This window comes from Drosophila erecta, unplaced genomic scaffold (assembly GCF_003286155.1).
Source record: "Drosophila erecta strain 14021-0224.00,06,07 unplaced genomic scaffold, DereRS2 tig00000055-arrow-pilon, whole genome shotgun sequence".
NCBI classification, from domain to species: Eukaryota; Metazoa; Arthropoda; class Insecta; order Diptera; family Drosophilidae; genus Drosophila; species Drosophila erecta.
In genome coordinates, this window is record NW_020825200.1 from 6,223,748 (window position 1) to 6,240,020 (window position 16,273).

Sequence of the window (16,273 nt, forward strand, 5' to 3'; positions counted from 1 at the left end):
AACGCGTTTAGAAATCGTGAAAATGAAAAAACAACTTTGCCGCAGGTCAAGCGACCAATTTATGTTGCATGTTATGCCTCACTGTTACTGTTGGCTCGTTGGTTGCCTCTCTGGCTTGATGTTTCAGTTAGTTGTATCTAATGCACAGACGGATACGATAGTATCTGTGTATCTGGACATGCACCTGCATCCGTCAGGGGCACTGGAATGTGTGAACTCCGCTTGTGCAAGCCGAATGCTTTATAATTGAGTTTTTCACATTGATAATCGTAAGAACAAGATGTTAGATATAGCGAAAACAAAACATTAATTAATATAAATGAATGTAAAATTATGGTCAATAACCATGTAAGGCAAATTTAAATAAATTAAAATATATTAAAGAAAAACAGGTTTCATTGCTTTTTATTCTTTTTCGTTAAACTAAGGAAATATTTATGGGCTCTTTGGTAACTTGTTATACTTTATAAGTAAGTATTGTTCTTTTTTGGGTTTACGCCGAACTAGATAAATATATTAAATATATCATTTGGACATCCAAATGGATTTTGGAAAGCTTTGCTTTCGGCGACAGAAATATTTTAGCGTTTTAGGCGTTTGTGGGCATGGCAAAAGTGTTTTTATATGTAGGTATACAGAAGAAAAAAAATCGTGGATTGCGTAGGCGTCACGGAAAAGCTTTATTCTATCTTCACTTACAAAGAATTAGGTATGAGTATATTAGTACAAATCAACATGTGTAATTCATAATAATAGTTAGTTAGTTATTAGTCTTTATGATGCTTGAGTCTTTTGTTGGTACAAATAAATAGGCCACATTTAAGTGATTTACATTTAACTATGAAAAAGCATTTAAAGGGATTTTATGGCATATCTGTTTGAATCGTGGTTGTATTTGCACGCATTTAATTTAGATGCAGATTTTCACTGCAAGTAAGTACAGTGGGGCCTCGGACTGCAAGACCATGCAACTTGCATTACAAGCGTGTGATGTTAGGTTTGCAGCAGCTAAACAAATTGAAGCGCCTAACCAAATACCCTGTAAGCCAAAGCAAATGCTGTTAATGGATGTAATGCCGCACAAAAAGAAGAAAATATTAACCAGTTTAAGCAATTAAAACAATTAAGTGTTTCCACACTATTTGCAGAGCAACAGCGGAGGGCCAAAAAAAAAGGAAAAAAGAAAATATGATAAGTAAATAGCATCACAAAAGTGCCGAAAACATTTCCCAGGACAAAGCGAGCGGCAAATAAAAATGTAAATCATAAAAAGCGTAATGAAAATAAAAATCCTCAATTTGTATGCTGTCGCATATTCCGCAATGCTTAAGCATTGTCCTCCAAGTGGGTGGTGTCCTCCGCCACCTGATTGCTCCACCAAGGCGGACTGGCGGACTGGCGGACTGCCATAAATTCTGCCAGCAGACACCAATCCTTTTCAAAGGACATGTGCGCTATGTGCGTCTATTATTGATGCCCGGTTACCGAACATCGCCTGTCATCAAAGAGCCCGATCCAACGATTCAATTGTCTGAGACAAATGTCTTTGGCAAAAGGTAAGGAAAGCGGTCTTATTTTGCATATGCAAACGCCGGCAGCTTCGATTCGAAGAGGGACAGCCGCACAAACCGCTCGGACATGTTGCACATTACCCTTTCGGAGCTGCTCCACCAACCCCCATCCCCCGTCCCCCAAAAAAAAGCAACCAACTCCTGGAGGGGCGCGGGCTGGGGTTCTAAGGAAAACTTTTAGCATCCGCTGCCAGTTCTTTTCACACTTTCCTTTTGCCGCCGGCCATGGGCAATACATCTTGGGCCACAAAACACAAAATCGTCTTAAGTATTTTGTGTGGTTTAAATAAAGTAAAAATAATAATGCAAAAATAAAACCCAATGCCCAGATGTCCGGCTCAAGGGAGCGGGAGTGTGTAAAGGATAAGCGTGCTACATCCGCTTAGCGATGTCCTCCTCTAGTCCTCGAATACCCTAATGTGAGTTCCCAAGCCCTCAAAAACTGGCAAACCAACTGATAAATCAAAAGTGTAAGTATGTAAGTAAGTAAGCTAATTGTTACTTTCTAACACATAATTGCATACAAACATTTACTGCCGCCTGCATTCCAAACTCGTTTTTAGTTGATCAATATTATTTGGTTTAATATTACACCTAAAGGGCATTTTCACGTCAGTTTAGCGCAGCTGTAACTAGAACTTTTCGTTTTCTTTACTCCTTTCTTGGCATTTATTTTTGGGTCTCGTTGTTGCGTAAATGATTTTATTTCGTTGCTGTAAAATTTTTGATGTACTATTATTCTATGCCCAAGTTCCCAATGTCCATCATTGTTTTTTATAGACACATTGCTGTGTGCAAAAGGGTTCATTCCCCGCACCCACGCCTCCTCCAACGAGGAGCGCCTCATCGTCAGCATGACAAGCGAATCAGCCTTGGCCAAAAGGTGGGCTGCATATGGGATATGCGATATGTGATGTGTGATATGGGTTATGGGTTATGGGTTATGGTATATGGGATATAGTCGTGTGTGGGCACAAGATCCACGCAATCTTGATGATGTGAATTGTGGCACTTGTCCATCCAATTCGGGCCGTGGGCCGGCATATCATGCTGCAGGATTGATAGCTGTTTGCTAATTTTGAGTTGCTGCATACGCCTGGTATGACGGATATACCAGTTCGGCGGATGTGGTGGGAACTCCACGTATATGGTTGTAATCTCCGCCAGCAACAAGGGGATAAGCCAAAAGAATCGATGAGTGAAAGGGAGCACAACTGATTGTGAGTCTGAACAATTAAAAGAAAGATAAGTTAAGCTGGGAAATCCAAAGCTTATACATCCCCGATGTCAAAAGTATATGAAGCAATCGTTAAACTTAATCAATGCTCTGTTTTATGCTTTATCTTGCTATCTTTTATATGACTCTGATATGGAGAGAAACATCATATTGGGTTATCTCTTACATGACCAGTTGATGGTTACAAGAAGCACAAGAAGTGGAGTGGACAAGAAAACGTATCACCACATTTTAAATTACGCAAGAAAATCATATTACAGCCACGAAAACCAGTTGGGCCCACTGCCACCCACCCACACAGTGGGGATCGGGAAACATTTTCCTGCTTTCCCAGCATCACAGTAGGAACAGGGCAGACCAGACCAGACCAGGCCAGACCAGACCAGACCAGAGATACCAAGTCAGGCCACGAGCATAACGTGCAGCTTTCCAGCTTTCGCCGCAATCAATTTTACGGGTGCACAGCAGCAACAACCAGGAGCAGCCCGGGATGCGCCAGTGGAATTAGAGCAACCCCCAGCACAGCCACGCCAACGCCAACGCCACGCCAACGCCAACCACCCGGCCAACTCACGAGCGGAGTTAGACGCGCCAGGAGGAAGAGGAGCGCACGTGGTCCTGCTCACATGAAGGTATTAGCCCGGAACATCGCTGCCTGGCGTGGGTCAACGCCACCGCGCAGAGGCATCGGCTGCATCTATGTATGCGTGGCAGGCAGGATATTTGTCCTGCAGCACAACTAAATGCAAAAAATCCATTCGTCAAATTGACCGATAACACGCTTCAAATTCCCCAAAACAAAGTGCAGTAAATAGCAGGCAACACTTTAACGGTCGCTTCAGTTTACAGTGATTAATTTGAAGTAATAATTAATAACTATATTTGTTTTTCAGCCAGAAATCTGCTGCAATGTTTATAACCCCTGTTTCCAAATTTGCCCATATTTGATTATTCGATCCGATTGTAACAACTCTTGGTAAAATATCCAGTTGATTGACACTGATTAGAGGACATTTTGTTCCTGTAAAATGTATCCATTTTTGAATCTGCTAATGTGCTTTCCTCTTTATTCGCGTAAATTAGAAAACATTATTAACTAACAGTGGCTAGACACTCAAACTGGTGGCTGTGTCGATCCTGAGGCAAACACCCCTTTGATTTCGCACATTAAATCCCCCTTAGCACATGATGAAGAGGAAGCTGGTGGTGAGTCCTTTTGAGGTTTTGAGCTAAGACTGTTAAATTTATCCAAAAGAAGTTTAGCCGCGCCCTTTTTTATTTTAAAACTGTTAGTCATAGCGTCTTCAAGACCCTGCATGGTTAACGATCCATGTTTGATCATAGATCCAGCATTGGAGATAAACTTATAAAGCTTATTCTTCATCACATCGGAAAGTTCTTGAAATTCGGCGAGATGAATAGCTGGGTAGAAGTGGTCCCGTACTAATTATTACCAAGCAACAATAATATTCGTAAAATTACTAACCACTGAAAATAATGAAGACTTGCAGAATAGTTATCCATTTGAGCCAGGCCATCATTCAGTTATGGCGGATAACACCGATTGTTGAAATCTTCGACGTGTGTTAATTTGATTATTAGTACTCAAAGCGGAATATTGCAATTTTCGCGTTCGATTACACGTTGTTAATTTTAAATCATTAAAACTTGCAAAGTAAGGGCGAAAATATATGTCCTCAAAAGTTTAAGTACTATAATGATTTAAATAATGATGATATAAGTAAACTATGTAAATAACGAATACCGCTGACGACAAACGATTTTAGTACAAACACATAATACTAATTTGAATTTGGCGCCCGAATTGCGCGTTTTGCAGCACTAAACAAGTGACTGCGCAAGCGAGTTTTACACCACTGGCCAACATCCCAGGGATGCATCGCACCAAAGTTCGGCAATTGAACTAAAGTAACAGAGTTTAGCTATTCTAGTGAAACTAAAGATTATTTAAGCAACTTCCATTGGTACAATTACTGCAAGGTGCACTGCGCATTGGAAGAGTGAACCGTTTTTCCGTTAGCGAGCTTATCGCACCACTAACACACAAGCAAACATACATAAGCACATACACAGACTCTCTCCACTCTCTCTCGCTCTTCGCAATCGAAACGATTTGTTGTTGGCCGCAGTGCTTGTTTTGCTTATATTAGCATGTGTGGAGTGCAAACCAAGAATCAGTAGTCGCCGCGGTTTCGACGTGTCAGTTTGCAGTACAATTACGATTGATTAATCGCGCCAAATCGCGGAGCCAAGTAGTACTTAGCAGCTAGCAAGAAGAAGCACATCAGCGAGTCTATCGACAACAATAACAAAATATGGCGGATAAAGTAAATGTGTGCATTGTGGGCTCCGGCAACTGGTGAGTAGTGCATTTAATTAGCCACCTCGTCAGATGCACTTACATAATGACCAATCAATCCACTCCACAACCAAACACCCACCCGCCCACACCCAACACCACCACACTAATCTAATACCGTGCGCCCTTGCAGGGGTTCGGCCATAGCGAAAATCGTGGGCGCCAATGCCGCCGCACTGCCGGAGTTCGAGGAGCGGGTGACCATGTTCGTCTACGAGGAGCTCATCGATGGCAAGAAGCTGACGGAGATTATCAACGAGACGCACGAGAACGTCAAGTACCTGAAAGGACACAAGCTGCCCCCGAATGTGGTGAGTGTTGGTTGCTTATTTGGCTTATGTAACGCCGGAGCGGATTGTTAAGAAACAGCCGTGCGCTTACATAAAGGCTGCATACCTTGATCTTGGCCGTGCAGCCACAAATTATCTAATCGGTCGAATCCGCGTCTATTTTTACACCGCGCTCGCTCTCTGCGCTGCTCTCTGGCTGCTCTATTGTTGCTCTCTTGTTGCACCCTAGCTGCACTTTCAGGGCCAGCATCGCGCTCTCCGCTCTCCCAAAAGAGCGAATCCGCCCCAGTGCCTTTGACGTAGGTCAAGGCCGGTGGGCGTGCAACGGGCCACCCCCTCGCAGGGCCGCCCAGCACGCGGTAACATTCTATTAGCCGATAATTTGGACAGGCGATAAGCAGGCGATCCACTCGAAATAGGTGCGTTTCTACACATGTCCACATGTGTACATGCGGCAAAGGCACTCGAACTGTTCTGTTTGTTTCTGTTTCGATAGATAAGCTCAACTGGATCGGGTCGGGTGATAAAGTCCATCCATAAAGTAGAGTCAGCAGTTCATCCACGATAATGTTAGCCCTGTACTCGGCTCGATTTGCCACAATGCTTTGGAAAAAAACTAGCCACACAGACACACCACAATCATGCGTTGGCGGCATGGATTGATAAACGTGAAAAACAGAATCCAAACAAAATGTGGGCGACACTTTCCCATGCCACCCCACCTTTTGTTTGCCTATACAATGTACACACATACGAGTATAAACTCTGACATTTTGGCAGACTTTCAGCGACTTTGTTGGAGAGGGGGAATCAAAACAACAGAATAGCCACAAGAAAAATAGATAAATACGACTGAAATTCTATAAGCAGTGATCGCCATCAATGTCAGATATGCAAAAAGTATGCAAAAGCCAAAGGCAATGAAAATGTGTCAGCTAATGAGTTTGATGCAACACAGAAATAATGCAAATATTTGGAAATTTTGTTTGTTTGCCTGTATAGAATTACAGTTTGTTCCTATGACGTACTGTAGAACGAAATACGTGACGAAAACTTGGAAGTCTCTACTTCTTGAATTATTGATTGGCAGCTGGTGTGCCTAGTTAAATTTACCTTTTGTTATGCCAAATGAGCATTCGTGTGGCTATCCTACTGCTTATCATAGATTGTTACGTTAAAACAAAACCTATAACAATTATTTAAATGTCATTGCCCCAGTGAGCCCATTAAAATGCAAGTAGCGCAACATAACACAAGCTCATCATTTGCCTTAACCTTTTAAAATTTCCATTTGCTTGCCATTTTGGTCTTTTTTAAGCTCATAATCACTATCGTCCGGCGTAGGAAAAACAAACACATTAGCAATATGAACTCATTTGAAATGCGACAAACAGGTTGGCGAGCCAGCATGGCGATATGGAGAAATAACACTATCAACTACAACGTCACACATATCAAGCTCAGCCGATCTGGTCAGCCCATCCAAGATTTAAGCAGTCTAGACAGCTGAGGAACGAGCCTCCAAAAGTTGGAACACGTGCTAGGAAAATGATTTCCGCGATCCATCTACAGTTCCCTTCATTCAACCTTCAGCACTCTTATCGGAGTTTTATATTTTTTTTTTGTTTCGTTATCACAGTAATTAGAAAAGTTTACTTTGTGCCCCTATTCCACAGGTTGCTGTGCCCGACCTGGTTGAGGCCGCCAAGAACGCCGACATCCTGATCTTCGTGGTGCCCCACCAGTTCATTCCCAACTTCTGCAAACAGCTCCTGGGCAAGATCAAGCCGAACGCCATCGCTATCTCACTGATCAAGGGCTTCGACAAGGCCGAGGGCGGCGGCATTGATCTGATCTCGCATATAATCACGCGTCACCTGAAGGCAAGTCAGCGTCGCAAAGGTGACACCGCCAGAATATCTAATCCACATGTGACTTTCCATCGCAGATCCCATGCGCCGTGCTGATGGGCGCCAACCTGGCCAACGAGGTGGCTGAGGGAAACTTCTGCGAAACGACAATCGGCTGCACGGACAAGAAATATGGCAAGGTGCTGCGCGATCTCTTCCAAGCGAACCACTTCCGCGTGGTGGTCGTCGACGACGCCGATGCCGTGGAGGTCTGCGGAGCCCTCAAGAACATCGTGGCCTGCGGCGCTGGCTTTGTTGATGGCCTGAAGCTGGGGGACAACACCAAAGCAGCTGTCATCCGGCTGGGTCTCATGGAGATGATTCGCTTTGTGGACGTCTTCTACCCCGGCAGCAAGCTGTCCACCTTCTTTGAGAGCTGTGGCGTGGCTGATCTTATCACGACGTGTTACGGTGAGTTGCATATGAATTTGCTCGGTTGCTCGGTTAAATTGCGAAGGTTATCAGGAACAGGCAAACAACGGATTTGATATATCAGCAACCTGCTAGTCAAATACTATCATTATTTTAAGGCAAAACAGCTCCGTCAATGACTCACATTTAACAGTATTTGCTAATTGCTTTAGTGTAGTCTACATCAATAGCGCTGTAATAAATTAGTTCTGTTTACGACTGTTAGCTTGTTATTTCAAGTTGATTGTTTCATGCATAAGTACAATTAGGTGGCACTCACAATTTGGAATGCCTGATATAGCAATTATACTCTATAAATAACTATTTATCTTTGCAGGTGGCCGCAACCGCCGCGTCTCTGAGGCCTTTGTGACTTCTGGAAAAACCATTGAGGAACTGGAGAAGGAAATGCTTAACGGTCAGAAGCTGCAGGGCCCACCCACTGCCGAGGAGGTGAACTACATGCTGAAGAACAAGGGTCTGGAGGACAAGTACGACTGATCTTTTAATCCCATCAGATTCGAACAGCCTAAAACTGATCTTTTTTGCTTGCAGATTCCCCCTGTTCACGGCTATCCACAAAATATGCACAAATCAGCTCAAGCCTAAAGATTTAATTGATTGCATACGCAATCACCCTGAGCATATGTAAGTGTTTCGTTTGCATTGGTTATGTCTCGTTTGCGCCTGTTTACCCTGCTATCCTGTTATCCTGTATCCTGCCTTCCCGAAAATCCTCTGAAATGAGCTCTGGCTTTTTATTCTCACCATTAACTTTTGATTTATGATTGTTTCCTTAACTTTTATGATTTTAAGTTTATCCTTCTCCTATGCTAAGTTGTTGCACCTCCTGTTTTTGTTTCTTTGATTGTTTCCCTGTTATTATTTAATTAATACCTAAACTAAGTTTAACTCTAACATTAATAAAGTGCTAAAATAATAAAACTTGATGCGAAATTCAAAATTTTTTAAAATGAAAATACCACCAGGAATGTTTTACATTCCCCATAGAAATCATTCATAATCCCGATATACATGCATCAGTTTCATTCGTTTTCAGACTTATATTCAGCCATTTATTTCGTTACATCCCGTAGTCACTACTAATCCATCGATATAATATTATTTTCCATCCATTACAAATTAGTTTCCTTCTCTTCTTTTTATATTATTTTTTATAGGGAAACCTCCATCATGCCGTCGCCAAAACTTTAAACTGTGTTACACCTAAACAAGATCAGTCAAATGTATATTGTAAATACTATATATACCTGCATAGATCAAATCAACCAGTCATCTTCACCAAGGCATACAAAGCTGGCATTATAGATATATGCATAAAGTCAGAAAAGTCGTTCCACGTCAACTGCATTTCTATTTCCCTTATTCTCGCAAGTGTTTTTCAATGTGTACAGTGTTTAAGTGTTAGATAATCGAACCAAAACAAAGAGTGTCATAATTGTTGAACCTAATTGGAATTGTTAAAATAAATATAAATTAAATACAATTTTTTTGTACATACCAACAAAAAGTGTTCCCAACTCATTTCACATTCAAAATTGGCAGCTTCAAATCGGCAAAAAGCAGTACGTACAGAAATTCCAAGATTAATAAATTTTGCAATTTTCAGTTAATCAAGCACGGTTGTGTTTTATTATAACAGATGTGTATTTATTTAAACCGAACGAGAAGCCTTTGATTTCAAATTTGTTCTTCTTTTATTTCACAGGCAAAATTTGTAAATCCCTTAAAGAAGCTGAGACGTTTTTAACATTTTTATGCACCACAGAGAATAAATGTATTTTTTCAGCACAACGCCAACTCAATGAATCTTTGGATTCCATTTTCTAACCAGTTAACTAACAAGGATTTGTATAGGTTGTTGCCTTAGTTAGCTTATTCATTTTAATCCAAATCCACGCATATCCAACGAACCACGGAAGTAAACTGACAACCAAAGTCTGCTTTAATTTTAAAATTTAGTTGTTTTAAATTCTGAAAACTAGCCAAAAACAAACGCAAGTACCTAACAATATATTGTAATTTTGTGGCCAGGAGTATTTCAACGGTTACCAAAGGATCTAGCGGAGATATTCTTAGTATAATTTTAATCGGACTGCGTAGATAATAGAGTTAAATGATTACCCGAAGATCGTTGCAAAAATAAAAGCTGAGTAATAAACGGGGTGTTAGTTTATTTTGTACTTTTAAGGTATGCGGTGCTATATTACTAAAACCGAAAAGGGCTACGGTAATAAGAGGCGAATTATAATATGGAAATATAAGTTTCTCTGATGACCAATTTCAAAATAAATATACCACCACACATAGGTGGCGCCAAAAAAAAAAAATTCTACTGGCGTATTAGTGCGCAACAATTACTTCAAATTTTATTTTTAGAATTAAAAACTTTGTTGTAGATTTGCAGAGAATAAATGTTAGCACATATTATACTGACCTCTTATTTTGTGTTGTGCTTAATTTTCTGCTGGAAATATTTTTATTTCATTGTGAAGAAATACCGATAGTCCGAATACCCGATAGTGTAATATAAAATAAACATCGGCTCATCTCTAGACCCTAGTGACCGCGTTTCGCTGTTATTGTCAGATAGGCAAGAAGAAGAGCCATAACAAAAGTATTTTTGCATTCTGCAAGTGGAATATTCCTACGCCCTAATTGAAGAAACAAACATAAAGTCGACTAATAATGCTGCCGACCATCTGGATACATGACTAAATCAGGCCAAAGCACAATGTAAATATTAAATGGGATATAATGCAGGCGATTTCGCAGCGCAGTGGCGTCATACATATTTCTCTTTGTTGTTTTTCTATGGACTGCAAATGCGTATAGTATAGTATTAGTGAAAAATGAGTCTTGTGCCTGAGGCATTAGCTAATCTATCCTGGACAATTTCACTGGTCTGGTTCATCTAAGCCTTGGTAGAGTAACACCATTTCACTGTTCCCAGCACCAACAAGTCATCCAGCACAAGGAATAAATCGCATGGGATAAAAGCACGGCCTTAGCAGGGGGATCGACCATGGATCCGCAGAAGATCACCGAGCTGGCCAACCTGCTCCGGCAGAACGGCGACAAAATATTGAGCTCCGAGTTTACCTTGACGTTATCAGGTGAGGCAGCTGAAGCTAAAGCTAATGACACAAGCTAGCACGCAAAATGCGAAAGGCATGCGGGTGTTGGCTGATGACTGGGCTTTATTACGCCCCAATCCAAGTTCGATTACTTATCGCTCAACACATTCTCCGGCACAGGTTCCTTGCTGCGTGCGCTGAACGACTCCTTCACCCTGATCGCGGACACTGAGATCGGAGCAGGCGCGGGTTACCTGCAGCCGCAGTCTTTTCAGGTGGTTAAGCCCATCAATGCCAAGTCCAGCGTCTTCCCCGATCTGCAGTTGGTTCACGACTTTGTGCAAAAGACGACGCTTTTGAAGCTGACATACTTTCCCAGCGAGCACTATTTCGAGGGCGCCATCGACATTGCCAAGTTCCGAGCACTGCGCCGGCTCGAAGTAAACAAAATCAACATTGGCCAGGTGGTGGGCATACAACCATTGCGCGGCCAGCTGCAACACCTGATCTGCGTAAAAAGCATCACCAGCGTGGACGACATTATCACTCGCTGCGGCGGGGACAACTCCAATGGCTTTGTGTGGAACGAGCTAAAGGCGGCCGATTTTAGCTACAACAGCCTGCGCAGTGTAGACACCGCCCTGGAGTTCGCACAGCACCTGCAACACCTAAACCTTCGGCACAATAAGCTCACCAGCGTTGCCGCCATCAAATGGCTGCCGCACCTAAAGACCCTGGACTTGAGCTACAACTGCCTTACGCACCTTCCACAGTTCCACATGGAGGCCTGCAAGCGACTACAGCTACTGAACATCAGCAACAACTACGTAGAGGAGCTTCTGGACGTGGCAAAGCTGGACGCTCTGTACAACCTGGATCTGTCCGACAACTGTCTGTTAGAGCACTCGCAGTTGCTGCCGCTGAGTGCCCTGATGAGCCTGACTGTGCTAAATCTGCAAGGAAATCCGCTTGCTTGCAATCCTAAACATCGCCAGGCGACAGCGCAGTATTTGCATAAGAACTCCGCAACTGTGAAGTTTCTTTTGGACTTTGAGCCACTGTCTAAGGCGGAGAAAGCGCTGACGGGCAGCCAAAAGTTGCGCTACATTTGCGCGCTTAACCACCGCTCGCCCAGGAGTACCTCCGTGTCCATCAACAGCTCTACTGCTTCCATAAACACCAGCGACGGCTCGCAGTTTTCAAGTTTCGGCTCGCAGCGTTCAGTGTCTGTAAGGGGAAAGAACTACGCGTTGGAGGACAATCAGTCGATATCAATGGACACCTCGCAATCTAGCAAAGTGATAAGTGCGTGTAAGATCAGGACAGTGGACATAGAAGAATGCAGTGAGATCGATGCAGACGCAGCATCCGTTTCCACGCGAAATCCTCGATCCGACTGTGAAGAAGAAGCCGATAACTCTCACCTGGAGACCAAGAAAAAAATCGAGACACTACGTCTCACTTATGGCAATGAGTGGTTGAAGTCCGGCAATGCTGAGCTGATGCTGGGAATCGATACACCACAGCCAACTGAACAGGAGCGCATCGAGTCTCGCCAGCTTTTTAATGAGTTCCTGGGTGAGCTATCTGGATCCACAGAAGCGAGAACCGCCTCTGAACACCACAACATTAGCTCCACACCCACGAACAGTGCGTTGTTAGCTACCACCTTTGAGACCACTATAACACCGATAAAGGCGGAAGCGAACAATTCAAATGAGGAAACTCTTTATGAAACCTGCACTGAGGGCGAATTGACAGAATACGAGAGTATGGGCAACATGAACTCCACTACGGAGCTATCTGCAGAAGGACGACCGCCTGACAGACACGAGGAATTGTTGCGGCTTTATGCAAGTAGCTCAAATGCTCAGGATGAGGATCCAGGTAAGACACGTTGATTAGTGCGGTAACTCGTTGCTAAATGTATACCCGAACATTACAGTATCCGATGCTGAGTCTGATGAGGAGACCTACATAGTCTACCATGAACAGAAACCGAGCGAGGCTCTGTTTCTCACCATATCATCGAATTTTATACGCGAAAAAGACACGTTATCTGAAAGGTAAGTTTAACATTAAATGAAGAGAATGTTCGTTTCATGTTCCCAACATTTTCGTTTACTATACAGGACAAAAGCCAAATGGAGTCTAAAAATCCTGGAATCATGCGAGCGCGTTAGGTCCAACACCTTGCGAATCAATTTCGACACGATGCGAAAGGATAGACAAGAGCGTATTTATTGCGTGGAGAATACGCTTTGTCAGGTTAGTCAACTGATGAATTCTGATGAATAACAGGCAATTCAAATCTGGTTTATTTATATGAAGGAACTGGAAAAGAAACTGCGACACATTCTATCGCAGCGTGATCTAACCGAAATGAACATATCCATTTATCGCTGTGTGAATTGCTTAACTCAATTTACTATTGAGCAAAAAAGCAAGCGATATAATACAAAGGGTGAGTACAGGAGAAATAAAAGAAACTTACTTTAATTGCATTTGTTTTAGAATTGCGATGTCCGGATTGTCGCAGTGTTTATGTAGCTGAAGTAACCGAGTTATCCTCATCTTTGACCAAACCTTCTGGAGAAGTGGTGGCGGAGCCCAAACTTTCGCCCGCCATGATTGTGGAGGAATCCCCAGTGGAGGCATTTGCTGAGGCGACAAATAAGGAAGAAAGCAACAGCATTGGCAAGTCCTTGGCCAGTTTTCTTTTTTACTTTGATGATGTTCTAGAAAATTTCTAAAGATTATTGCTTTTGTAGTTCAGTTTATGGTTTCAGAAGCATTTCATTAGTTATGCAGCCATTTTTTGAGATTCGCTATGGTTTTTGTTGTATTTGGTGAATAATTTTAAGTTTGTGTTGGATATATTTACTGTACATTAATTTAATTTTTATTTCTTTTTATTTTATTTGCATGCGAACACAAATCGAAAATGGCAAAACCAATCTAACTTTTGTATATTTACATTGTTCTTTTGGACTTTTTCTCTCACCCAACTACCGACAACAATAACATTGTTGTGATGTAAAAACTTAATTAATACTTTAGTGGCCAACTGCAGGCTTACAACTGCAAAAAACACACCCAAGCTTAGGAGTTTGATGCAAGCCACTAAAAGTTAATATGCCAATTTGTATACTTTTTTATTTCACTAAACAATTTGCGTTTTGCTTTTGTTCTGTAATGTGAAGCAGCATTTGGACGTGAGGCAAAGATAAGCTAACTCACTAATAGTTCTCGGACCTGAAGGTCTTATACACGTCTTATAAATTTATATTGCACGTCTTGAGCCCTGGTACCCAAAATTATGTATTATCTGAAACAAAATTTAGCGCATTATAAGACCTGTAGATACCGGCAAATATATCAAAATTTAAGTAATATATAAAGCTTTATTAATCATAGAGAGCAATGCTGCTTCCATTAAAAATCATTTGAGTTAATTCGACCACCTGACTAACGTTTTAACATTATAGGTTCCGCCAATTCGCTAAATGAGAGCAGCTCTTGCTCGAAAATTACCAACTCACAGAGCTCCTTCGACTCCAATCAATCCGTAGTGGGCAGCTCGAACACGGATCGCGATCTAGAGTTCCGGGCAAACGAAAGCGATGTGGACATCATCTCCAATCCGAGCCAGTCCAGCATAGAGGTACTAGACCCAAACTATGTGCAGAGCGCCAGTCGCAAGACCTCAGAAGAACGCCGCATATCCCAGCTACCGCATCTGGAGACGATACGCGATGAAGTAGCGAGCTCGCAGAACTTCATCGAACGCGAGTTTGGACAGCTTCTGGCGGAGCAGGCTCAGGCCACGACACCTTCTGGTGCAGCTCCCGTGGCTCCTGCAAAGTCGGCTGTTTCCCATGTACCGCTTACAGAGAGCAGCTCGTCGGGATCCGTAACGGACAGCATATGTACTACCTACGAGCAGCAGGGCAATGAAGCGCCACAGAATCTAAAAAATTCCCTGCTTACCGAGTCGTCAAACAGCCAAGTCAGTGGCTCGGACGCGGAGTCTAATAGCCGTTTGAAAAGCGCTGAGGAGGCCAGCCTGCTGCCCTTCGCATCCGTATTTCAGTCAACCAATCTGCTCATGTCCAGCTCAAAAAAGCTGATCGAATCGGAGGCAACTGTCTTTGGCACCCAGCCGTACAAGTTTAACTACATCGACTTCAATGATATCGACCACCGTCTTAAGCTCTACTTCTACCAACGGAAGTTCAAAGAGGATGGCGAGCATTTCAAGTGGCTGGCCAAAGGTCGCATCTACAACGAGCAGACCCAGTCCTTGGCAGAAGGGCTCGTGGTAATGTCCAACTGCAAGTGCTACCTAATGGAGGCATTTGCAGAACCCCAAGACGATGTGGCCAAATGGTTGCGGCAGGTCATCAGTGTGGCAGTCAACCGTTTAGTGGCCATTGATTTGCTGCCCTGGAAACTTGGCTTGTCCTTCACCTTAAGGGATTGGGGAGGATTTGTCCTGCTTTTGCATGACATGCTGAGGACCGATAGTTTACTGAATTATTTACAAAGTGAGTGAACTTTTCGGATGTTCTTCTTTTGCTAAAACTAATTGTTTTCCCACAGATAATTCTCTGCCTGAGCAGTGCAAACTGAATCACCAACCATCCCCCACACTCAGCCATCAGTTGGATACCATTGCGTCCGAAACAGTCAAGATGTGCTCCCTGATTCCCAGCTGCCAATGGATTTGTGACCAGGAGAAGAGCAACTTTGAACCATCCCTGCTCCTGATCACGGAGTCGCATTTGTACATCTCAGGAAACGGCAAATTCTTGTGGCTGTCAGATAAAATTCAGGAAAAGCCTATTCACCCAGAGGTTAGCCTTAATCAGCCATTGAGCAATTTGGTGGACGTGGAGCGCATTACAGACCACAAGTATGCGATCAACTTTATTGATGAGACGCAAAACAGGTGCGAGATATGGCAGTTGCAGTTCGAAACGCATGCCAATGCCGCGTGTTGCCTGAATGTCATCGGAAAAGGTTGGGAGCAGCTATTTGGAGTGCCATTCAGTCTCTCTGGAACGTAGTGCGGGTTTATTCTCGAGGAATTAATAAGTGAGGAGAGGATTTAACTAGAAAATTGAATACAGCCTGTTCCAATTATTGTGCAAAGTTTAGAATTGTTGATCTTAATTGACTATGTTATTTAATGTCAGATTAGTTTTATTAACTTAGGCTAGATCTTTGAATCAATAAGAAATGGTGCTGTACCACGATTTAAATGTATATATTTATAAATATAGAGGTTATTATTTTTTGGAGTCCTTGCAATATATTCAGATATTACAAAAATAAATTGTCCAACTTGTTTAAATTTTTTTTATGAGATACTGT

At 42.6% G+C, this 16,273-nt stretch overlaps 3 protein-coding genes across 5 annotated transcripts; 2 read left to right on the forward strand and 1 right to left on the reverse strand.

Annotated features, from left to right (window-relative positions):
* Positions 1-3,853: 3,853 nt before the first annotated feature.
* On the reverse strand, positions 3,854-4,356 carry LOC26525975. The gene is made up of 2 exons (XM_015159937.2): positions 4,295-4,356; positions 3,854-4,230 (listed from the first exon to the last, which is right to left on the reverse strand). Exons 1-2 carry the CDS (start codon positions 4,347-4,349, stop codon positions 3,923-3,925), a joined length of 363 nt encoding a protein of 120 aa, XP_015015423.1. The 5' UTR covers positions 4,350-4,356; the 3' UTR covers positions 3,854-3,922.
* A 305-nt stretch (positions 4,357-4,661) lies between these two features.
* Positions 4,662-9,981, forward strand: LOC6542538 (glycerol-3-phosphate dehydrogenase [NAD(+)], cytoplasmic). 2 transcript variants are annotated; one of them, XM_001968825.3, is made up of 7 exons: positions 4,662-5,188; positions 5,322-5,499; positions 7,155-7,361; positions 7,427-7,799; positions 8,137-8,290; positions 8,355-8,447; positions 8,981-9,981. In XM_001968825.3, the coding sequence occupies exons 1-7, from the start codon at positions 5,145-5,147 to the stop codon at positions 9,012-9,014; spliced, it is 1,083 nt and encodes a 360-aa protein (XP_001968861.1). In that variant the 5' UTR covers positions 4,662-5,144; the 3' UTR covers positions 9,015-9,981. The 2 variants fall into 2 exon arrangements, with proteins under 2 accessions (XP_001968861.1, XP_015015356.1); XM_015159870.2 differs by having other exon boundaries at positions 9,529-9,981.
* Positions 9,982-10,384: 403 nt separating this feature from the next.
* LOC6540722 (serine/threonine-protein kinase 11-interacting protein) lies at positions 10,385-16,235 on the forward strand. 2 transcript variants are annotated; one of them, XM_015159871.2, is made up of 10 exons: positions 10,385-10,556; positions 10,774-10,936; positions 11,078-12,784; positions 12,843-12,963; positions 13,030-13,165; positions 13,229-13,361; positions 13,412-13,594; positions 13,958-14,026; positions 14,386-15,444; positions 15,500-16,235. In XM_015159871.2, exons 2-10 carry the CDS (start codon positions 10,846-10,848, stop codon positions 15,964-15,966), a joined length of 3,966 nt encoding a protein of 1,321 aa, XP_015015357.1. In that variant the 5' UTR covers positions 10,385-10,556; positions 10,774-10,845; the 3' UTR covers positions 15,967-16,235. The 2 variants fall into 2 exon arrangements, with proteins under 2 accessions (XP_015015357.1, XP_026834707.1); XM_026978906.1 differs by having other exon boundaries at positions 10,538-10,556; positions 10,656-10,936.
* Positions 16,236-16,273: the final 38 nt, after the last annotated feature.

Excerpts from the sequence above, each read along its gene's own strand:
- LOC26525975 (XM_015159937.2), bottom strand. The coding sequence starts at position 4,349 with ATGATGGCCTGGCTCAAATGGATAACTATTCTGCAAGTCTTCATTATT. Across the intron at positions 4,231-4,294 it reads AGTCTTCATTATTTTCAGTG|CTATTCATCTCGCCGAATTT; the intron begins GTTAGTAATTTT and ends ACTTCTACCCAG.
- LOC6540722 (XM_015159871.2), top strand. The coding sequence starts at position 10,846 with ATGGATCCGCAGAAGATCACCGAGCTGGCCAACCTGCTCCGGCAGAAC. Across the intron at positions 14,027-14,385 it reads TTTGATGCAAGCCACTAAAA|GTTCCGCCAATTCGCTAAAT; the intron begins GTTAATATGCCA and ends TTAACATTATAG. Across the intron at positions 15,445-15,499 it reads TTTACTGAATTATTTACAAA|ATAATTCTCTGCCTGAGCAG; the intron begins GTGAGTGAACTT and ends GTTTTCCCACAG.
- LOC6542538 (XM_001968825.3), top strand. The coding sequence starts at position 5,145 with ATGGCGGATAAAGTAAATGTGTGCATTGTGGGCTCCGGCAACTG. Across the intron at positions 7,800-8,136 it reads TCTTATCACGACGTGTTACG|GTGGCCGCAACCGCCGCGTC; the intron begins GTGAGTTGCATA and ends TTATCTTTGCAG. Across the intron at positions 8,448-8,980 it reads CGCAATCACCCTGAGCATAT|GGAAACCTCCATCATGCCGT; the intron begins GTAAGTGTTTCG and ends TATTTTTTATAG.